General features: G+C 36.4%; 1 protein-coding gene across 5 annotated transcripts in view; it reads right to left on the bottom strand.

The window, feature by feature from the left end:
* The window catches only part of UBAP2 (ubiquitin associated protein 2), a 103,247-nt gene that overhangs the window by 34,090 nt on the left and 44,564 nt on the right, over nt 1-24,593 (bottom strand). For 3 of the 5 annotated variants that reach the window (XM_033121992.1, XM_033121994.1, XM_033121991.1), the window contains 5 exons: nt 22,783-22,936; nt 20,977-21,054; nt 7,458-7,512; nt 5,663-5,766; nt 292-357 (listed from right to left, as the gene is read on the bottom strand). In XM_033121992.1, coding sequence (XP_032977883.1) covers nt 292-357; nt 5,663-5,766; nt 7,458-7,512; nt 20,977-21,054; nt 22,783-22,936 — 457 coding nt within the window. Of the gene's footprint in view, nt 1-291; nt 358-5,662; nt 5,767-7,457; nt 7,513-20,976; nt 21,055-22,782; nt 22,937-24,593 lie in introns of those variants that run through there. The other 2 variants (XM_033121993.1, XM_033121995.1) reach the window with 2 other exon arrangements.

Raw genomic sequence — 24,593 nt, forward strand, 5'->3', positions numbered from 1 at the left:
AGATGTATGCTTCATGTTCAATTTAACTTGATGTTAGTATATCAAAAGCACATATAAGGTAGCCATGAGGAAAAAGGAAAACGATGAAAAAATCTGTGGTGCCTTGAAGGCCAATCTGAAAAATATTTCCATAATCAAAAGCTGATAATTATTTTATCTAGTAGTTGTAAAAATACAAATGACAAATATTTATCTGGTTAACTAGACTTGATGAAAATGGAAGATAGAAGATACTGTAAGCATTTTATAAAATTCTCAACTAAAGAAATATTTTAAATAAAACATTCATACCTTTGTGTCCATAAGAATTTTTGTTTGGCAGATTCTGAGCTACATTTTGAGCATTTGATGCCAGTTCTGTGGATCAATGTAAAATGGAAGGTTTTGACATATAACAACAATTAAGGTATTCATCAGAAGAGAAATTGGTCAGCAAATTAAAACAGAGAAAGGAAAGCATCAAAGCTCAGTATATGCTATACATCTGAGGGAAACTTACTGCAATCCATATTGTGACAAGCCACTGTAAGTCAAGTATGAATCTTATTAGAAAGATGGCCCTTGAACACTCAATTTGTATCAACTACTCGTTCCCAGGTTCACCGAGCTCCCTTCCCATTTGTCAAAGAGAGCATTCCAAATTATTTAACAGGTATATTTTTAAGTAAATTTATAAACAAACATTCTGACTTTCCTTCAGTCTTTCTATTTTGGTCTGCTTCTAAGGAATGAACTTATTATAATGTGAAGAGTCAGGTTTCGGAGCCTGTAAGGCTGAGGGCTGGACGCAGAACTCTGTGTTATCAACAAGACAATACTATTCTGTGAGGCCTCTAGAAAAATAGCCAGCACCCACCCCAGCTGAACAGACATCCTTTATCTGTACTCGGCAAACACAATTTGCTTATCTAAATGTTTTTCAGCAAGGAATCTGCTACTCTAAATGAGAATGAGGGGAAAGAGAGAGAGAAAACAGGAGACAGGAGAAGGAAGGAGAATAACAAAAAAGAAAAATAGTAGTTAATCAACTAATTCAAAATTATGTTTCAACACTTGATTTGAAAATCAGTGATTTTGAATAAAGCCATTATAAACATCACATGCAGGTTTTTGTGTGGATGTATTTTCATTTCTCTTCAATGAAAACCTAGGGTTGGTATTGTTTTCTGTATGCTTTCACATCAGGAGAGTTATTTTGCCATCTTCCAACACTGGTACTGTTTTCTTTTAAAGCTATTTTAATGGATGAATGGTTGTAACCTACTGTGTTTTTAATTTGTATTTTCCCACTGACCAATGAAGATGAGCGTGTTTTTGTGTGCTTATTTGCCATCCATATATCTTCCTTTGTGAAACATCTGTTCACATCTTTTGCTCATTTTTTATTCTGAAATATAGATTTACAAGAAGTTACCTTTCACCGATTAGCCCCCGATAATTACATCTCACATAACTACAACATAATAGCCAAAAATTTGGCATAAAATGTCTATATAGTTTGTCAGTTTTTTTATTGCAGTAAAACACACATTACACAAAATGTACCACGTTAAACCTTTTTTAAGTGTAGAAGTGATTTAGCATTAAGTACATTTGCATTGCTGTACAACCATCACCATTATCCATTTCCACAATTTTTTCATTTTTTTGTTCATTTTTAATTGCTTGTTATTTTATTGGGTTGTTTGTTTTCTTAATGAGTTGTCTTTATATATTCTGTATACAAGTCCCTTTTCAAATAGGGGTTTCATAAATATTTCCTCCTAAACTATGCCTGTCCTTTTTTCTTATTCTCTTCTGAAGAACCAAGTTTTTCTATTATAACTTGTGTTTATTGTGTCCTATATAAGAAATATTTACCTAATCCAAGGTGGCTAAGATTGCTCCTCTATTTTCTTTAGAAGTTGTATTTTCAGGTTTCACATTTAGAGCTATTATCCACTTGTGGTTATTTTTTTGTATACAGTATAATGCATGGCACTGAACTGTCTTGGAACCTTTGTCCAAAATCAATTTAGCCATGTATTTGTGGGTTTATTTCTAGACCTGCAATTATATAATTGATCTTGCTCTATGCTTTTTTCAATTCCACAGTCATGATTACCATAGCTTCAGAGTAAGTTCTTGAAATCGGGGAATATGAATATTTAAACTTTGTTGTTCTTCAAAGTTGTTTGGGCTATACTAATTCCTACAAAAATTTTAGAACCAAGTTGTCAATTTACACAAAAAAATCTGGGAGTTTGAACTTGTACTAAACCTATGCCTCAACTGGGGAGGAATGACATTTCAATATTATGTCTTCCAATTTAGAAACACTGAGTATCTCCCCCTTTTTTGGGGTCTGCTTCGATTGTTCTTATGTTTCATAATTTCCAACATACAAATCTTGCACCTCCTTTGTCAGACTTATACCTGAGTACTTCATGTTTTTGTACTACTATAAATGGTACTTTTCTTTTTCCTTTTATTCCAATTTGCAATTGTTCATTGCTAGTCTGGAAACACAGTGTCCTGATTTTAATGGTGTTTACACAATACATGCATTTGTTAAAATTCATTTACTTATACCTCTTTAAAAGGGTATTATTGTATATAAAACACATCTCAATAAACCTTAACTTTTAAGACAACAGTGGGGACAATTTTCATGTGGTGAATTACCAGGGATTAAGTCCAAAGAACAAGTCAGTAAAACCTAAGCTTCACAATAGTGAGAATTGAAATATATAAAAATGATATGTCCTTCCATTTATTATTTCTTCTTAAATTTCTCAATTTTATATTTTAAGATGAGTTTACATAGTTTATGCTTTCATAGGTAGAAGTCTTATCTTGCATATCATTAGACTTCTTCAAAGGCATCTGGTGTTTTTTTGTTGTTTTTTTTTTTAAAGTTTATTATTTTGATGGTTACTTTTTTTTTTCAATAAATTTTATTGGGGAATATTGGGGGACAGTGTGTTTCTCCAGGGCCCATCAGCTCCAAGTCATCGTCCTTCAATCTAGTTGTGGAGGGCGCAGCTCAGCTCTAAGTCCAGTTGCCCTTTTCAATCTTTAGTTGTAGGGGGCACAGCCCACCATCCCACACGGAAATTGAACTGGCAACCTTGTTGAGAACTCGCGCTCTAACCAACTGAGCCATCCGGCCGGCAGCCTGCACCTGGTGTTTTCGTTGAGACTACAAATTTTTCCCCCATTTTCTTTGTTTCTGGTTTGTAGAAATATATCTGTTTATTGAACAGCCATCCAGCACTTTTTAAAACTTTCTTAATTTAACTATAAATTCTTTCATATCATTACCATAAATGATAGGATTTTCCCTCCCTTTTTAATCCTCTGACTTTTCTTCTTTATTACTTATTGCAATGGTTGAAACTTCTGGTACAGTGAATAGAAATAGAGTAAGCACCTTTATTTTGTTCCAGAAGAAAAACATTCAACACATTACCATTAACTAATGTTTACAGTAAGTTTTATAGATTTCTATTATTTGATTAAGGAAATTTCCTTGTATTGCAGCTTTGCCTGGCTTTATTAAAAAAATCAAGACTGGGTGTTGGGTTTTGTCAAATGCCTTCCTTATTGAAATAATATGAATTTTCTCCTTTATTTTTTTAAAAGGATGAATAAGACTCGTTTTTTTGAGTTATTGAGATATATTAGGTTGTTGCAAAAGTAACTGCAGTTTAAAGGCCGCTGTTTAGCTCAGTTGGTTAGAGCAAGGTGCTCTTAACAAGGTTGCCGATTCGATACCCACATGGGCCAATGTGAGCTGCACCCTCCACAACTAGATTGAAACAACTACCTGACTTGGAGCTGATGGGTCCTGGAAAAACACACTTAAGATTAATAAAAGTTTCAATTAATTAATTAATTAATTAATTAATTAAAAGTAAATCTAAATAAATAAAGAAAAGGTTAAAAATACCTGCAAAAACCACAATAACTTTTGCACCAACCTAATAACTCACACAGCATAAAATGCACTTTTTTAAAGTGCACAAATGAGTAGTTTTTAATATATTCACAAGTTGTGCAACACTCAGGACTATCCCAGAATATTTTCATCACTCCAAAAAGTAATCTTGAACCCATTTGTACCTATCTTTCCCAAACATTCCCAGCTCTTGGCAACTACCAATCTTCTTTCTGTCTCTATGTACTCGCCTAATCTGGACATTTCACATAAATGAAATCATACAATCTAAAGTATATGCTCTTTTGTGACTGGTTCCTTTCATTTTGTATAATATTTCAAAGGTTCATCCATGCTGCAGCATGTATCAAGTACTTCATTCCTTTTTATGGCAGAATGAATATTCCAGAGTATGGATGGTATACCTCATTTTACTTATCCATTCATCCATTTGGTTTGTTTCCACTTTTCAGCTATCATGAGTTATGCTTCTATGAACATTTGTGTGAACCTAAGTCTTCTATTCTCTTGGATATATTATGTAGGAGTTGATTGATTTTAAATGCTAAACAAATTTGAATACCAGGTATAAATTTAACATCACCACGATGTATTACCCTTTTTCTATCTTACTGAATTCTATTTTCCAGTATTTTGGCTTAAGACTTCTACATCTGTGTTGAAGAGTGAGATTAATATGTAATTTCAAATGTTAACACAAAATATATTGACATAAAGTATCTTCCTATGATCTTTTATATCTATATTAATTATAACTATTAAAGCAATTAATTATAAATTAGTACCAGTATTCCTTTTCTCATTCCTACAACTAATTATTTATGCTTCTTCTCCTTTCCCTATCAAGCTTTCAGTAAGTTTATCAATTTTATTAGTCTTTTCAAGTTACCATTTATAACTTTTGTTGATTATCTCTACAGGATCTTTGATTTCTAGTTCATTGATTGTGCTTCTGTGATGGTGGACCTACCTTATTTTTTGACCAGGGTTGATGTTATATGGAAGTGTCAAATTGTGTCTTTATAAATATAATCACAATCGTTAATATATATTATCATGAATAAATTCTCCAAAGAGCTCTATTAAAGAAACATGCTAATTAACAAGTATCTGCCCATTAATTTCAGAAAAGAAATAATCCAAAAACAGCAGGATACAGAAAAAACTGCAAAAGCAATTGTTGCCCCAAACCCATCTATCATCTACCACTTTGGCCAAATTTCAGTGTCCACCATCGGGAATGGTAAGTACTTTCAGTAACAAGTATTCTCCTAAGAAATTCTATAAATCCCAGAGACACACTATAGAGGGGTACCAGACTTATCAGGGGGATCACTTCGTAAATTACACAAATGGTTAACCACTAAGCAGTACACCTGAAACTAATATAATATAGAATGTCACCTGTAATTTTTTTTAATTTTTAATACAATTAAATTCTTTTAAAATCCTTGACACACTGAGATTTGAATGTGGGTTTGTGCTATTTACACAGATTGATTATAACCTCTTCCTCAGAGTGCAGAAGAGAAAAATACCTTATCATCAATGAGATTTATAAGTGAGACTTTGGAGGTGTAAGAACTAGCTAACAGTATTCTCAGAGGTAGGACAGCAGGCTGTTTTTTATTATTCTCCAACAGCACACTTTGGTATCATCTTTGTATATATGTTAACAGCTCAAACATTTAAAACCCATCTCTGACAAGAATAGACACTTACCACTTCCCTCTTCTGCACCATTCTGAGCAGCTTCCCAAACTACAGGTTTTGTCCCACACCCATCTTTAGGTGGAGAATCTGAATAGTCTGCAGGATTAAATGTCCTGGGGTTTGAAATAAAGAATAAAGGCAAATGAAGCAATCATCGAAGTCACAAAATTAACTGTACATCATCTTTCCCCTAAAAAAGCTGTCCCTCCAAATAGCCACTATGGGAAACTTCAGAAGTTTCCCTTATCTTCATAAAGATATATATCTTCATAAATATGCCTTCTCCTATTTAATTATAGATAATTCCTCTGGCCCCTGGGATGTAGATCTTCTGACCAGCAGAGGTTGCCTATGAACCTTCCATGCACTCTTATATGATACCCCTACTTGCCAAAGTTGCTGTCCGATGCAGCCTGAAGCAGGTCTGGAGTCATAATCATTCTAGGCAGAATGAGGGCTCTATTTAAAGCTCCCCTGAAAATTAAATCCAGACTTAAATAGGCAACAAGTCTTTTCTTCCCAAGTCAGACTCAAAGTTTGGCTTTGAACCTTTTACAACAGATGTATATGATCCTTTTGTATAGAAACAGTGGGCATAATTTTTTTAAAAAGTAAACAAACTGCTGTGGGCAGCCGACCGATGACTGGCAGCCCACTGCGGGGGGTGGGGGGGGCACAAGGCTCATAATACCAGCATGGGCCAGGGAGCTGTTTCCTACACAACTAGACTGAGAAACAACAGCTTGGAGTGGGGGGGAGGGGAGGCAGAAGGGGAGGTATGTAAACAAAAGTGTTTTGTTTAGTACCTTTTTTTTTTTAATCCTAAAACACCCATAATACAGAGGTCTAACTAGAGCCAAACTAAACACTACCTCTAAAATTTTCACAACAGAATGTTTTTTCCAGATTTATTATCATTGACAATTATTTTTTTACTCCAAAAGAATGTTTTTGAAAGTAAACAGCAAAATCCACAAAAATAGCTTAAAGCTACTAGGCTCGGCCTACATGTGTGTTAACTCCCTGTGTTTCAATCTCCCTTTGTCTACAGGGACCTCACAGAAATGGCAGGAGGTAGCAGCTGAAGGCAGTGAGCCCCAACAGTGCTGCCCTGAAGCTATAGAGAAACGGAGGGCTTTTCCTAGAACAGCTTTTCCGAGAACGATTTTCTTCCTTTTTTGACTGGCATCTACATAAGGCTCTGTGTTAAGGTACATAAAAACTTTTTTTCTAAAAATCCAGGGGGAGTTAATGTTTTAAAAGCAGCCAACAAGAAGTGAAAGAACAGTAAGAAATAATGAATGAACAACTGGTTATACCGCTACTGACTAACAGTATGGCCACTCTTCACTATTACGACTCAGAAAAAAATCTACCACTCTTACATAAACATTGCATTTACTTACCATTCAAGGGCAATTGCTGGATTTACCAACATAACTCTTATGCAGTGGTTTTCAGCTAGGGGTGATGGTGTACCTCCCTCTCAAGGAGACATTTTTGGTTGTCACAACTTGAGGGGGGTGCTACTACCATCTAGCAGGGAGAGGCCAGGGATGCTAAACATCCTACAACTTAAAGGACACTTGACTACTTCAAGAAACTATTACCCAATCCAAAATGTCAACAGAGCAGGGCTAGAAACTCTGCTCTAAGGCCTATTGCAATACAATTTTATTTGTACTATTTTGCTTTTTTATGGTTTTCTCACCAGGATAAACTGGGTACACAACAGAGGAAAGAAAATCTTACAGTAACAACTAGAGAAGGAAATAACTGCAAAAATAAGATGACTAAGACTTACCCCATGCCTTGGGTTGAGAATCTTCCTGCCCCTCTCCCTCTGCCACGTCCAAATCCTTTTAAAAAAATTATAGTGTAAAATACTGCTTATATCTACACAATTATAACCTAACAAACTTCATCCTATACTACACCTACCCAAACAATACCGCCATTGTTCTTAATAGCACCATCATTCCCTCCAGTGCACCCAATCTGCTGGTCCCTACTGACTAAACTACCTACACAGTTATTGATTTAAAAGGACAGAAAAGAATGTAATGCTGCTTGTATAATATGTGATATGCAGCAGCTTAACATAGGCAGGTTGGTTTTGTGTTTTTTTTTTTTTTTAATGTTCTGGGTCTTTTAAAACCAGCGAGTGCAGACACCATGCCCTTTTAAAGCTTCTACTATAAAATGAAATGAGAAACAGAAAGAAAGAGAAAAGAGGAAACTGCTAAGTAAACAGTACTATTAAATACCGTTTTTAACACTAGGACTTTTACCAATAACCAAAATAGGAGCAAGCAAGAGAGCTAGCAAGAAGAAATAGTTTTATTCAAAAACTCTGCAGTCTTTATTAATCAAAATCCTAAACTGCGGATAAAAGATCTAAATGTAAGAGCTAAAATTATACAACTCTTAGAAGAAAATATTGAACAAAAGCTTCAGAGCACTGAGTTAATGATTTCTTGGATATTACACCAAAGGCACAGGCAAGAAAAGAAAAAAGTAGTCATTTGAGTTGTGCACCAAAAGACATTATCAACAGAGTACAAATGCAACCTGTATAATATTTGCACATTATATATTCTCAACAGCACTAATCATTAGGGAAATCTGGCACCCATTATGATGGCTTACTATCAACAACAAAAAAGGAGAGAGAAAGAACATAAAGTAACAAGGGTGAGCAAGGATGTAGAGAAATTGAAGCCCTTGTGCACTGTTAGGTGGGAAAATAAAATAGAGTAGTCACCATGGAAAACAGTACGGTAGTTCCCCCAAAAATTAAAAATAGAATTACCATATGATCTTACAATTCCACTTCTGGATATATACCCAAGAGAATTTTAAAGTAGGGTCTGAACAAGATATTCGAACACTCATGTTCACAGAATCCTTATTAACAATAGCCAAAAAAAACAAGCAACCCAAGTATGCATCAATGGATGAACGGATTAGCAAAACGTGGTATACACATACAATGGAATGTTATTCAGCCTTAATAAAGAAGGAAATTCTGACACATGCTACATCTATGAACCTTGAGGCCATTGTGCTAAGTGAAATAGGCCAGTCAAAAAAGGACAAGTAGGGGCCGGTGGCTCAGGTGGTTGGAACTCCATGCTCCCAACTCGGAAGGCTGCTGGTTCGATTCCCATATGGGCCAGTGGGCTCTCAACCACAAGGTTGCCGGTTCAACTCCTTGAGTCCCGCAAGGGATGGTGGGCTCTGCCCCCTGCAACTAAGATTGAACATGGCACTTTGAGCTGAGCTGCCGCTGAGCTCCCAGATGGCCCACTTGGTGGGAGCACGTCCTCTCAACTTCAAGGTTGCCGGTTCGATTCCTTGACTCCTGCAAGGGATGGTGGGCTGCACCCCCTGCAACTAACAATGGCAACTGGACCTGGAGCTGAGCTGCGCCCTCCACAACTAAGACTGAAAGGACAACAACTTGAAGCTGAACGGCACCCTCCACAACTAAGATTGAAAGGACAACAACTTGACTTGGAAAAAAGTCCTGGAAGTACACACTGTTCCCCAATAAAGTCCTGTTCTCCTTCCCCAATAAAAATCTTAAAAAAAAAAAAAAAAAAGGACAAATATTTATGATTCCACTTAAGAATACATAAGGTACATATGAATAGTCAAATTCAGAGAAAGGTGGTTGCCAGGGGCTATATTAACCATGCTAATATAACTAAAATGTATATTAACCATGCATAGTTAACTTATCCAACAGTTCAAGTTAAACTATTAAAAATATGGTCTTGACAAAAGTCTACCCTATTCCCAGAGATAGGGAACTAGAGGAAAATGTTCTAAAAAGTAGAAGAATCCTAATAATGCATATTGTAGCACTGTCAAAACGCAACGGCAAGACGTTACACACAGCTATTACCACGGCCTACAAGGTCAAGAACGAAAACATTTAGTTGTAAAAAAAACCAAAAAACAATAAACACCATGTGGTCTACCCATACAACAAGCTGTTGTTTGGCCATAAAAGGAATGAAGTACAGACACATGCTTCAACATGGATGAATCTTTAAAATATTAAGCTGGTGAAAGAAGCCAGTCACAAAAAACCTACCATAAAATTCTATTTACATGATATGACCAGAACAGACAAATCTATACAGACAGAAAGTTGATTACTGGTTGTTTACTGCTAGGGTGGGATATGAGGAATGTAAAAGAACTGAGAACTGATAAAGGAGTACAGGCTTTTTTTTTGAGGTGATAAAAATGTTCTGAAATTGATTATGATGATGGTTGCATAATTCTATGAATATACAAAAAAATCACTGAATTGTATAATTTAAATGGGTGAATTGTACAGTATGTGATTATATCTCAAGAATATTTTCTTTTTTGCTGTAATGAACAGTTACCAAGGAAGAAAGCAAAAGAAAAAACATGATTGCTCATGATAAGTGGATTTATGTGCACTCATTATAACAAAAGAGAATTCATTTCAATGGCATGCATGTGGCAAATGGCACTAACAGTGGTTAAACAATAACTAAATAGTGGCAAAATTTTAAAAAGGGATGCTAAAAAATAATTAAATGATAACCAAAATATTTGATCCAGAAAGCAAGATGTGCATGAAAAAAGAGAAAGGAATTTATAAAAGAAATACCTATCTTAAGGCCAAAAATTCAAGAAATCCTACAAATCCCCTGCAAACAGTCAGTATCAACTATATACATATCTCTCTGTCTTCAGATATGGATATGGTTAATACACCCAAGCATTAACCACGAACAAGCTAAATATCTTCTTTTCGGTAAATTTTTAAAAAATCAAACCCATCTATTTCCTATAAATTTTAGTAAGATAACAAAATTGTCTTTCCTATTCCTCTGGCTAGTAATGCTACCAGTAACATTGTTTTCTGCGTTTATACCATTTCCCTACACTGTTATCTGGTACAAAAAGCTGTTTTCACCTAACAGCTCAGAATAAAGATCCAGGGTCTTTCAATAGAGAAAAACAAGAGTAGAGAAGATTATCACAAAGAATACACGAATGTAATGATAAATGCTTTACCTTTTCTCCTAAGTCTCTCTATGGGGTCTGTACTACATCTACTTTAAATGATTGCTGAAGTTTTTAATTATTAAATATTTGTATCTTTTACACTGAGGGCCAGAATAGAAAAGTTGCTCATTTCCCTTGGGGGGGGGGGAAAGCCAAAACTCAGAGAACAGCCAACCACCACTAATGGAGGCAGATCCTAACTGCAGATAGCCCCCGGCACCGAACCTGTGTAACTGTGTAACATAAAGTAGGGAGAGTGCTCCTAATCTAAGATAGAAAGCAATCCCCTTCCCGCATCCCCAGAAGACTATAAAGAGGGCTTTGATAACAGGCAAATGTGCCAGAAAGTACATGAACTTGAATTCATTACTGCACACTCTGTGTCCTGACTAGTTCTAAAATTCTTTGTATCAACAAAAGTTCCCCAATATTCAGGACTGGTTCAATGATTAAAGATGGCTGGTGTGTTGACTATGAGCTGCCTCCATGCCCAAAACTCTGTTCGACCTACCAGAAAGCAGGGCAGCTCTGGGGCTAGCGTAACTTAGACTTGGAAGCCAGGCAAGTTGTGCCTCTCTGTCCCTGAATCAGGGTATATTCTCAGAGATATAGGAATAATTCATCTTCCCCAACCCTAAAGCAGCACAAATGAGACAAATGACAACAGCAAATAACCTCTGGGTTCAGTGAGGAAGAAAGCTTAGAGTCCACCTTCATAACCCATATATTAGCTTTTCCTTAGCAAAAAAGTTTGATTATAAATGTGTCACAATAATTAATTCAAGAAAGAATTAATGAATTCTAATACTAATGAATAAAAATTTAATGAAAATGGTATTTACAGTCTCAAGAATACTCCCCACAGAAAAATACACATAAATTACAGGGGGGTGGGGAGTAGTAATTTTACAGAGGAGGAACTTGGCAGAAACCACCTTCCTTAAATAAAACTAACATCACTAGTAATGAGATAAACCTGTACTATGAGCCCTCTAATATGATACACTGAGTGAGGACAGTTATCATCACTTTGTGGTAAAGATGAATTCTATCCTGAAGAAATTTCTCATATTGGTCTTGAAGGGCATTCTACAAGAATCCATATGCTTCAAAAGCATCATGGCCATAAAAGACTATTCCAGACTGATGAGCTGTTATTGAAGGACACGGGAACTAAATATAATCTGTGATCCTAGATTGGATCCTGGACCAGAATATTTTTTTTTTGCTATAAAACATTAGCAAGATAACTGAAAAATTCTGAATAAGGCCTACAGATTGCATCAGTAGTGATTCCCTGACTTTACTATTTTAAGATAGCTCTGTAAGAGAATATCTTTTTTTCTTAGGAGACATACACTAAAACATTGAAGCATAAAATGGCATTATATCTAGAATTTGTACTCACAGGTTTCAGAAGAAACAATAATACCACAGAGAAAATGATAAGGAAAGGTAATAAAATCTTAAAATTCTGGGAATCTGGATGAACATTATGCAAAATTGTATTTTTCTTATTTCAAAATAAAATGTTAAAACCACACCCTGAGCACTTCTTTGTATATTTTATATTCCAATAAGTAGTGTTTATTTGTTTTTTTGGTGTGTTTTTTTTAAAGCACATTTTTTTATTTTATTTATTTATTTATTTTTTAACAGGACTTTATTGGGGAACAGTGTGTACTTTCCAGGACTTTTTTTCCAAGTCGAGTTGTTGTCCTTTCAATCTTAGTTGTGGAGGGCGCAGCTCAGCTCCGGGTCCAGTTGCCGTTATTAGTTCCAGGGGCCGCTGCCCACCATCCCTTGCGGGAGTCAAACCGGCAACCTTGTGGTTGAGAGCCCGCGCTCCATCCAACTGAGCCATCCGGGAGCTCAGCGGCAGCTCAGTTCAAGGTGCCGCATTCAACCTTAGTTGCAGGGGCGGAGCCCACCATCCCTTACGGGACTCAAGGAGTTGAACCGGCAACCTTGTGGTTGAGAGCCCACTGGCCCATGTGGGAATCAAACCGGCAGCCTTCGGAGTTAGGAGCATGGAGCTCCAACCGCCTAAGCCACCGGGCCGGCCCTACAATAAGTAGTTTTTATTCTGTGGAAAATTCAAGTTGTTTTCCATGTTTGCACTAGCTGTTTGTTCCTTTCTACATAGAATGTACCTACCCAGATTTTCACATGGCTTTCTTCCTCCTCAGCTTAAATCCCACCTCCTCAGAGACCTCCCCAGGCAATTCAATTTAAAGGAGACTCTAAGGACAGTTGTAGACAACTACTGACAGTTGATCACATCAACAATCATTTTAAGTAAATCGAAAAGTGCTTTTACTTAACTGTCTCTCCTCCTTCCTTACCAGAATGTGAGGGACCATGTCTTAGTCACAGCAATAGCTTCAACAATATAATAGGTACCTAAATATTAGTTGTTGCATTTAAAACTGTAATTTTCGTTATTTTTTCATGGAATTAAACTCTTATATTTAGAAGCACAATAATAACGTCACTATTCAATTACAGGAAATAACCTAGCTGTTCAGCAGTTGATTTTAGAGCATTGCATTTTCTCCAATACTTTTTGTACCAAGGCCTGAGAAGGCACTGCAGAGGATTCAGATATTAAAACTAGAATGTCAGCACACAGTAGGTGCTCAATAATTATTTTTCAATTATATTATATAGACCACATTCACGTATTAGTTTTAAAAGTAGAAGAACTAATTTGGATTGCTAAATACAAAACAGTGAGGTAAGTAAGGTAAAAGAGTGAAACGGGTTAGGGAGTAAACTATTGTTCCCTTTACCACAGCATTATTTTTCTTCCATCCAGAGAGAAATCACCCTCCTGAAACCTCAAGTATTATTCACTACCTTACTTGACTCAATCTCACCAAAAGACAAGACAAAAACAATATACTCATGCTACCAAACCATGCACCAATAAATAAATTTACAGGAATAATAGAGGAATGAATGACTTGACTATAATTTCCTCACTTATAATTTAGATAACTTGGAAATAACTTCATATAAACTACCCTTCAAGAAAGATGAGAATGTCATTTCTAATACATAAACACATTCTGGTATGGCAAAGAAAATCAAATAGCCCGTATCAAAGTCCACCTGAAAAGTATTGTAATATCTTCTTCTGCATAAAGCACATTCAACACTAAGTTAAATAAAATGATCAATAAAAATGATGAGCCATGCTAAATTTTATATTATTTTGGAGTCCTAAATATACCGAGACCAAAAAAGAAAGAGATAATTTACTTAAGGAAAAACATTCACACAGAAATACAAATAAATAAAAGATAGAAGAAGATATGATAGAAAGTAAAGGCCTATGAAATATCAAGTCTGAAAATCGACAATACTGAAGAAGCCCCAAAATTATTATTTTTTAAATACACTGATGTAGATGACAAAAAATACCACTTACACACTATTCTCCATAAAACAGTCAACTCCTCTCTGCTTATCTCTTTTCTGCTTTTCAGAACAATGGTTGGGAAAAAACACAATTTTAGTTGCTCCTTCCCCTGTCATCACACAAGTGACCAACACAGGCCCACTCCTTTCAATAGATTTTTACAACCCTGGAGCTAAGCTTCAGGGAAGTCCTAGAAAAGTTCAGTAATAGTAAACATTCTTACCTGACTTTCTAGTATTTCAGCCTTAACCCAATTCCTTGGACAAATCCTCAACTTCAATCTCAATACCCCAAAATCTTTTAAAAGATGTACTCTATAGGAATGCTTTTCCAAGTGGTTTAGCTTGAATCTGGCTCCTTTCCACTTTTGTATAATCTTTAACTATCTAGTGAAGCCAGTTGATCCAGCCAAAAATAAAGTAAAAAAAAAAAAAAAAAAAACAGTATGGTCTCAATAGCTGGTTTTATATCAAGCTATTATTGTTAAAGATTCTGACTAGGAATATTAAGCTCCCATTTTTCACCTACCAAGTTCAAATGGACCATATTTTTTGATTGTTTGCATTCTGTTCCTATTCATTATTAAATTTGCCAATGGGAAAATTCTATGAACAATCCCCATACAGTCCAGAAAAAAAACATAAAGAAGTCAAGTAAAACACAGATCCCCTGCAGAATTCATGTGACATTTATGATTAAGAAAATTTCATAGTGATTTTACTTGGACTGTTAAGTTTTATTTTAGTTTTATCTGCCTAAATAAAACCAAAGTAAACATATCAACTGTACCTCAAGGTAATAACACTAGTCAACCCAACTCCCATCTATATTCATGTTCATCAACTCACTGACTATTCCCTAAGATGTGTTTTTATAACAATAAATCTGTTCTATTTAGAGTATGTCCCTCAGCAACCAATCTAAGTACTATGACTAGATCCTCACTCTCAAAGGGCCAAACTGAAGGGTTTAGTAGTGCAGTAGTGGGAATTCACCCATGAAGATCTGACCATTTTTCTAAGAAGCCCATTAAGACCAGAAGAAGCATCTCAGGAATCAAATATCCTGGAAAACAAAAACCTCTCCCTATTGCTAAGACACCCAGCTCTTCTGTGTTCCTGAAACTTTAAAACAAAGGAATTTCACAGCAATTATCTTCTAACTAGAATCGGATGGTAAGGATTAATTAGGCACATGATATTGGTACTACCGTGTTTCCCCGAAAATAAGACCAGGTCTTATATTAATTTTTGCTCCAAAAGATGCATTAGGGCGTATTTTCAGGGGATGTCTTATATTTTCATGTACAACAATCTACATTTATTCAAATACAGTCATGTCATCTTCTTCTGGAATATCGTCATAACATACTAAATCCATCTGTCTGGCCGACAATCTTAACTGGGGCTTATTTTCGGGGTAGGTCTTATTTTCAGGGAAACACAGAGGGATAGCAAAATTTATTGGCCAATAAGATCATTCTATTCTTTTTGTTACCTTCTGTTTTCTTCTTTCCAAGGCGGGCACTTCCAGATCTAAGGCCTAAAAATCAAGGAGTATAGATGCCATCCATCTTCCTTACCATCTTTCTATTCTTAATGTGACAGTGATAATTTGGAATTTTCTCTATAAAAACTTGTTCCTAAATATACACAATAGTATGCAGTTTAAGCTGCTGGAATACAGAATTGAACTTAGTTTTTACTAATAACTACATGGCATGTGACAAAGAACTTTATCCAGAACACTCCAAATCTCACGGATTTCTAACATGGTCTTCAATCTAACTTTAAGGTAAGTCAGTATCATTCAGGAACACTTCCAGTCATATAGTGAATACTTAATAAATACCACCTAAATGCAACATTTTGTAAAAAACACAATATTATCTGATAGCCAAGTACCTCTGAATGGTCAATATTTATCAAGTCCCAAAGGTTTACACACCAACAACTACCAGGATTAGTTTCCAAAAAGCAAAGACCAGGACACTGAAGACAGCCCAGGCACAACTGCTACTCTCCTCCCCTAAAGACTCTGTTGTTTTCTCACAAAATACACAACTCACAATACCTTTCCACAAACTTTACATGAATTATAGAAAAACTATTTGTTACAAGTGTCGATTCTTGATCCTCTAAACATACAGCAAACATACAGGGAAAGGTATCGAAAAACCAGGCATATAAATGGAATTTTACTTCTTTGCTACAGTTCATACTTTTCATGCTATAAAACTTACTCCGATATTATGGTATGTATGATTTTTTGTGTAATAATTATCAAAATCTTAATCATGTATTACCCAAAAACATTATAGGTTAGCATATTACATCCATTCTGTTTAATAATATTTTTAAGCCAATACCATGAAGGTAAAGCAAAAATTAAAGAGGAAAACGGTGACTTACTGAAATTTTGGCAACTTGAAATTTTAGCAGATTTTTTTTTTAACTTTTATTTATGTAAGCGTGTTTTTCCAGGACCCATCAGCTCCAAGTCACATAGTTGTTTCAATCTAATTGTGGAGAACACAGCTCACAGTGGCCCATGTGGGGACTGAACCTGCAACCTTGTTGTCAAGAGCACCGCGCTCTAACCAACTGAGCTAACCGGCCGCCCCAGAAATTTTAGCAGATTTAATCACAAATATAGATTAATGTTCTGAGGGATAGAGTGAAGTCAACAAGAGGAGCCCACTAGTCAAAGAATAAATGGAATGGGGACCTTAAAGAACCGTTTTTAAAGTACATTTTTTTAAGCACGTACTTCTTTAAAATACACTTTAAAATCTGCCAGCTACCCAACACACCAAAAGTAACTGGGAAGGGCTAGAACAATCAACTGTTTTAAGGCTAATTCAACACACTAAGAGAGAGTAAATTAAGACATTAAATAACTTGCTACCCAACTTCTAAGAAGGAACTTGTTACATTAAACAAAGGACATTTATCCTTTAATTATGAAGACGATGTAAACTATTAGTCCTGCACCACTATTCACTTACTATCAAACTGGACTTGACTGACATTCACTGAGCAAAATAATTGTGTTTCTGTGCCTATTGTTTTTCCCCTCTTGCCCTGTGCTGAACATCGGGTACTAAGTGATTCAAAGAAATCTCCAGACATAAACCACTACCCTTCAATAGCCTATTCAAATATATTTAAATATAGGTGTTATGATATAAAAATTATATCTCACTTAAGTTTATTTATATGTGGGAAAGGGTGGGCTTTGTTTTTTTTTTCCCTTAATTTTTAAGTCTAACTGGGTTTATAAAGAGGCAGTCTGAGTCCCTTACCTTCTACTTTACATTCTTTCTTAAAGTTAACATGCTTGAATTAGGGATTTTAATGCTCAAGCCAGTATCATCCCTATATAAGATTTTATTTGGGGCTGGCCCTGCGGCTGGAGCACTGTGCTCCTAACACCGAGGTCACCAGTTCAATTCCCACATGGGCCAGCGAGCTGCGCCCTCTACAGCTAAGATTATAAACAACAGCCCTCCCTGAAGCTGGGCTGCCGTGAGCAGCCATAGGTAGGCGTGAGCTGCCGTGGGCTGCCATGTGCTGCTAGGAGTGGCCAATGACCAGCGTGAGTGGCTGGCAGCTGGCGTGACCTGCTGTGAGCTGCTGTGAGCAGCCAACCGACAACCGGCGACCGACTGCCTCAGCTCACAATACCATCATGGGCCAGAGAGCTGTGTCCTACACAACTAGACTGAGAAACAATGGCTTGAAGCGGAGTGAGTGGGTTAAGGGGGAGGCGGAGGAAGGGGAAAAAGAAAAAATTTTTGTTGCCACGCAGCAGCCTACCCATCTATCTCCATGTACCTGTCCCTAAAGAAAGGAGAGTCTATGAGACGGATCCTTTCAGGGACCTTGCTTCACCTTTGTGATTGCACCTCACATCTCCCTGTTTGGCCCCAAAAAGATGGCTGGTCAGCCAATGACGAGTAAGATTCCCCACGATGGGGACAACTCAAGTCAGGCACAGTCGAGTGAGGACCAGTAAGGGAACCCATGGGGTTTATAGAGGTGGGCACAGCCCCCCACCTTCCCCAGACTAAGGAAAGCCTCTGCCTCTGTGGCTACATTCCTTCCCAAAACCTGCAGGGGAAGAGATTATATGATGTGCTCTCCATCTATTCATATGCATAAAGATTCTGTCCCTTGGGGAAGTACATACATCCTGAGACTTGTGGTTCAGCTGCCGACAGGCAAGGGTGATTGGCTAGAATCAGTTTCCTATTACGATGTATAGGATTCACAGCTCTTGAGATTGACAAGCTTTATCTCCTTTACTTTTACTTCCCCACCTAACTAATAAAAGCTAATGCGTAGGCCGATTAGGCACCAGGCCCAGTCCTTGAGGCTGAAGATCCCTTGGTCCCGCTTAAACTCTATTCATGGCTACTGTCTTTTCTTAACCCTGCGCCGCCCTCCCTCCTCCCTCCCCACAACCCTCATCGAATGGGATGTGACAGATTTTATTTGGTTTGGCTCCTTTCAATCCAGTCTCCCATAAGCTATTCAATAGTTCCCAGTAGACTTAGTTTCAGGGTTACCCACTAGTTGAGTCCTTCCATCATTCCCTAATGGAAAGCATTTACCACCACCTCTAATATTAAGAAGTTTGTCGTCTCTGATGAAGGAAGGAAACAAGGCAGGTGGTAACACCTACTACCCACTCTAACCCTCCCCTTCTTCCCTCGGTCTCTCTGAACAACGAGAGTTCCAGAATAAGATAGAACTAGTTCAAACTCTGACCCTGAGCAAATAATTTGCTTCGCTCAACTGTAAAATGAAAATGACAACAATCCTCAGATGGTTTTGCTGACGAATTAAATGAAAACACATGTAAATTACTAGCAAAATGCCTACTACACAATGAAACACTCACAGTAAATGTTAGCTATTATTATTTGTTCCATTCCTGGCCAACTCACAAAAAAAAAAACATTCCAAAAACAGGTAATTCTAAAGACTTAGGTAACTGTCACAAAAACTCATCTCACTTAAAAAAAAAAAAGTGCTTAGCAGGCCTAGCTAGCTAACGGCCCTCAACACTGGAGAGACAAAGCAAGGTCCAACACTTCCCCTGAGCAGTCTTCTTGCCACAAAGAAAATCAGAACATGAAAATTATGTATGTTGCAGTACTCTTCTTGAATTCTGAGAGAAATCTTTTAAAAACTAAACTATAAAAACCAAGATAAGGATTATGTTGAGAATTCCAGTTCAACTAATTCTAAAGCCATTGATGAACTCACTAAAAATGAACAACTCAATAATTAACCTAAATATCACTAAAAAAAAATAAAAGACATAAAAGTACCTTCTGATGCAATGCAATATCGATACATAACACCACCTATGCTTACCTAACAAACTGAGCACGATCTAATCTTTAAAATTACATTTATAGTAAATATGAGGGCTAGAGGAATAAGCTAAATGACATCACAGAAACTTAAAGACAAATGCAGAGTGTGAAACATGACATCCTAGGGAACAAATGACATGGTCTGACAACAAATCAATGTAAGGAGAAAAAAGTGGAGGTACAAAAAAGATGGGGAAGAACTACTCTAGATTAAAGAGAATAAAAATATGTAATGTATAAATCTTGTTTGGATCTTGATTCAAAGTAATCAATTATGAAAAGACATTTAAATATCAGGGAAATTTATGTATGGATTGAGTATCAGATGATAACAAAAGTTTACTATGGTTTTTTTAGATGTGAAAATAGCATTATGGATATATATGAAATTGTCTACATTTTTCAGAAGTGCTTTCCATAGTAATTAGGGGTAAGTGACCCAAAAATCTACTTTAATATATTTCTGCAGAGAAGAAAGGGAGGGAAGGATGGAGAGAGGGAGGGAGGGGACATATAAAGCAAATGTCTAAAACCCTTAAGTGCTGTTGAATAAGAGAGGACATGGGGTTCATTTATCTACTCTCTCCACTTTTGCCTATGTTTAAATGGGTAATAATAGAAATGGATAGAAACGGGAATTAAAATTAAAATCTACTTGATAATTCCAATCTTATTTTGACTATGCCTGACAAGTTAGTACATAATTTTATCCTTTTCTGATCTCTGGAAATCATTTACCTTTGGCCCATGTAGTGGAAGTTTAGTAAAGGATAGCTAGATAAATGTACAGTCTAGGGAGTTGGTAGTATATGTACCACCTACATTACTTCTACGTTTAATATTTCTGAAAACAATTTTGTCACTATAAAATGTTCATTTGGAGAAGAGTCACAACTGCATTGAACATATCAAACGTGGCATCAGTCAATTCAGATAGCTCCTCCACTGAACCAAAAGAGGATCTGCATATTACATCATATTCTTGATTTTATAACCCTGAGAAAATTCAGTCACAACTCTAAAGCATATGAAACTACATTCTTGAAGTGGCTTAATGACATCACAAATTACTAAATGTTAAGAAATGATCACTAACAGAAAATGGGGTGGAGAGGGGGTAATCAACGGGCAAATAATTTTAATTTTAAAACCAGTGGGTAAAGCACATTTGTTAAAGCCCAACATTAGAGAATTCATAATGACATTGCGGTCAATACTTCAAGTTTTAAATTATTCACAAAAAGGGTCTTCTCCGCTCATTTGAAAACAACCAATAGGTTTCCTCAAAATTACTTCAGCCAAACACTTCATTCATAGGCATCAGTAAATGAATCAAAAGACTTCAGAAGGTGAACCATTCTTTCAGAGTACACTGTCATGCCTTACTCAGAGGCCAGTATAGCAACAGCCTGGCTTCTTTCTATCACAACCATCTCCTTCCCACTTATTCTGTCTTACCTCTACCACGGACTCGCTTGCTACGGTCTGAAGGCTTGTCCCCTTGATTGCAATCAATTCCATTCTCTTCACCTCTAACTAAGGAAGAAAAGAGCACCTCTTACACATAATCAATTCAGACAGCTATTAAAGGCACAAACAAAAAGACTTAAAAAATGCTAAAATTTAACCAAAGCATTCATACAACAGGAAAAACAAAAGTGGCTCGAAACAGAATGACAGCACACCTTGTTTAATTCATAGGTGAAAATTCTGAAATTAAAATGGGGCTGGGCCGGTGGCTCAGGTGGTTGGAGCACTGTGCTCTTAATGCCGAAGTCGCCAGTTCGATTCCCACATGGGCCAGTGAGCTGCACCCTCTACAGCTAAGATTGTAAACAATAGCTCTCCCTGGAGCTGGGCTGCTGTGAGCTGCGATGGGCTGCTGAGCGCTGCAGCAGGCTACCATGTGAGTGGCCAGCAGCCAGCATGAGTGGCTAGCAACCAGTGAGAGCTGCCATGAGCTGTTGTGAGCAGCCGACCGATGACCGGCGACCGACTGCCTCAGCCAGTGGGGAGTGCAAGGCTGAAAATACCAGCATGGTCCAGGGAGCTGTGTCCTACAACTAGACTGAGAAACAACGGCTTGAACAGGAGTGGGGGGGAGGAGGGATGTGCGGAAGAATAAATAAAATGACATACCACTTTTTCTTTCTTTTATTCTTTTATTTGGACTTACTCTCCCTAAAGTAAGTTTGCTTCAAAAAAACCACCTTTGTTATTCAACTATGTACTACACCACAAAATTTGCTCATTGGTTAGGTTTAAGGCCTGGAAAAGGCACGGAGTAGCAAAATAACACCACCAAGGAAATATATTGAGTTATTGGGGAAATTAATGTTAGAGACAGTTTTCATAGAATAGCATCCAGAAGATGTTAAGTGTCTTCTCCTCATTCCTATATTGGCATTAATGATTCCAATATAATACAGAAATCTCATGAACAATATTGGCACAGCCTGCTGCCCTCATCTCTTTCAGGGCTTAACTCACAAGAGTTGTCAGTGAGGCCTTAGGCCTTCCTTGGTGGCCACTCCATTTAAATTTGCTACATTCCTCCCTATAACCCCCATCTCTCTGCCTCCCTCGCCCCTCAACAGCATAATTTCCACATTAATATCATTAAAATATTATATTAACATACGTTACTTTTTTATTATTACATCTCATTCTACATTCATTAAAAAGTGAGTTTTAGGAGGGCAAATATTTCTGTTTTATTCACTGCTATATACTTATAAGAGTATCTGCTACATAGTAAATACTCAGTAAATATCCATGGAATAAACTAGCAAAAGTCTGTAAGGTGATATGTTAAATATTTATATTTTATTTATTCATAATTTAGCTACTTTGGTATGTTTATACAGCAGGTTGTGTTGTTTTGGGTAAATGATGCCAAAACTTAGGTTAAATGGAAGAAAATCTTCCATATTCAACAACTTTCTGCTTAACCTAACCCTTGCCTATGTCATAAGTATTCGTCTAAGTTAGAAAGAATAAACACCTTCACCTATTAGTAAATGAAAAGCCTTTAAAATTAGAGGATGCACTTGATCCACAACAGAAGGCAGTCTTAAGACACGCAACACAACTACCTACAGCCCAGGTCAGTGCTGATAGGAAAAATAACAAATGTTACATTGAGGAAGCGGGTTTATGGGCATTCGTTGGAACATTCAGCTTTTCAGTATCCATGAAAATTTTCATCACAAAAAGTTGAGGGAAAAGGTCTATACTTACATGAGGGAAAAGGTCTATACTTACACTCTCTCCCACGATTGCCACCTCTTCCTTTCCGGTTGTTGTTTCCACGTCCACGACTCACTTCTCTCTCACTTCTCTTCTCTCTATTCTCTTTATTTTCTGAGCTTTCTTTTCCAAAATTCTTCTTCTTCCCCCCTACAGTCTCCCATGAAGTCTACCGAAGATAAGAGTTGTCATTCAAAGTGTGCACAATTATCAAGAGTGCATGCATGTCTTTCAAACCTAATTACCCACACCTTGCAGCTCACTTGCCTACCATTTTGATTCTTTTCCATATAGTTCTACTTTCTGATGATAAAGACAGCAAAACTTTTGCTAAACTCCTTTGCTATATAAAGCACAAAAGATTACAGCAACTAGCTGGATTGACAACATACTACTATATGCTGTCCCACCAGAAAACTTTTTCCTATGCTGAATTGAGAATGAAGTAAATGTTATCTCCCTAAGCTCCCACGCTATGTCACTCCCACCTACCTCAGTAGGAGGCCTTAAACCTATTAAATACATAGATTAGTTCAAAGATTAAATACATAAAATGATGCCCTAAAATCTCAGGAATACAACTTTTCCTATTTAGTTATCCAAAGTAAGTATCTATAAAATTTTAATGGTGGACAAATAAAATTTAGGGTTCTTTTCTTTTTTAATTAAGTTCCCAAAATTTCAACCTCAAAGACCTGTTCTAAACAGAAATCAAATTTTTTATATAATCTCCCATCTCCACCTCTCCTCTAATGGTGATGCCAAATCAAAGCATACCATATATTTTAAAATTGCTGGAAAAAAAGAATGAGACACTATGTTCTTGTGAATATAAAAGTATTAGGATATCAATCAGGGTGTGTTACTGGGAAACCCCAAAATTGGCCTATTTCCTTTTTCATAATCTTCCTTATTTTCACAAAAGATGTGAAGTGATTCAATCCCAAAATAAGAGCAATAACTATTTTAAGCTTTAAAAAAAAAAAAGTCTTAAGAAAATTGCTAATGTTGTATATCCAAATAAACATAAGCACTGGAAATTAATAAACTAAAATTAAAGAGATATAGCTGAATTATTTCCAAAACAATGGAGGCCAGATTTAAAACATTTTTAAGACATTTTTTCAATATCTATAACCTCTGATGAACTCATATATTTAGTTACATATAAAATGATCGGGTGTGAAAAAATACAAATTAAAACAAGTTATTTTCCACCTCTCAGCTTTGATAAAGATTTAAAAAATCAACACCCAACAGTCACACAGAATATTCAGGAATTCTTAGTTCTGGTAAAATGCATCTATTCTAACCTTCCTGGAAGTCTACCTCGCAACAGTATCCAAATTTAATTAGTTCACAGCTTTTGACGTAGCAGTTCTACTTCTAAGCCTTTATTCAGAGGGAATAATCTGATAATTGTGCAAGCCATTACTATATGGACAATGATCAGCAGAATAAATGGGGAAAAATTATCCAAATATCTAGTTGAGAGACTATCTACTCTACAAAATCCATAAAGGAGTAGTATGTAGCCATTTTAATAGTTACCCAGGTGTACACAGAAAGCCATGACCTAAGTGAAGCAAGCTATTAGCAAACAACATATAAAATAGGATTACATTTTTTAGTTCAAATAAGAGCACACACGTGTGTGTGTACAGAAGAAAGTTAGAAGCAGTTATCTAAGTGAGGACATTTAATTTAACTTTTTTATCTTTCTACATTGCTTTTTTTAATTAGAGAAAACAATAAAACTTATTTATTCCAGAAAAAATATTCCACAGTGTACAAACTTAATTTATGATGTTCACTGATAGGAATAA

Source organism: Rhinolophus ferrumequinum, chromosome 12 (genome assembly GCF_004115265.2).
Source record: "Rhinolophus ferrumequinum isolate MPI-CBG mRhiFer1 chromosome 12, mRhiFer1_v1.p, whole genome shotgun sequence".
NCBI lineage: Eukaryota > Metazoa > Chordata > Mammalia > Chiroptera > Rhinolophidae > Rhinolophus > Rhinolophus ferrumequinum.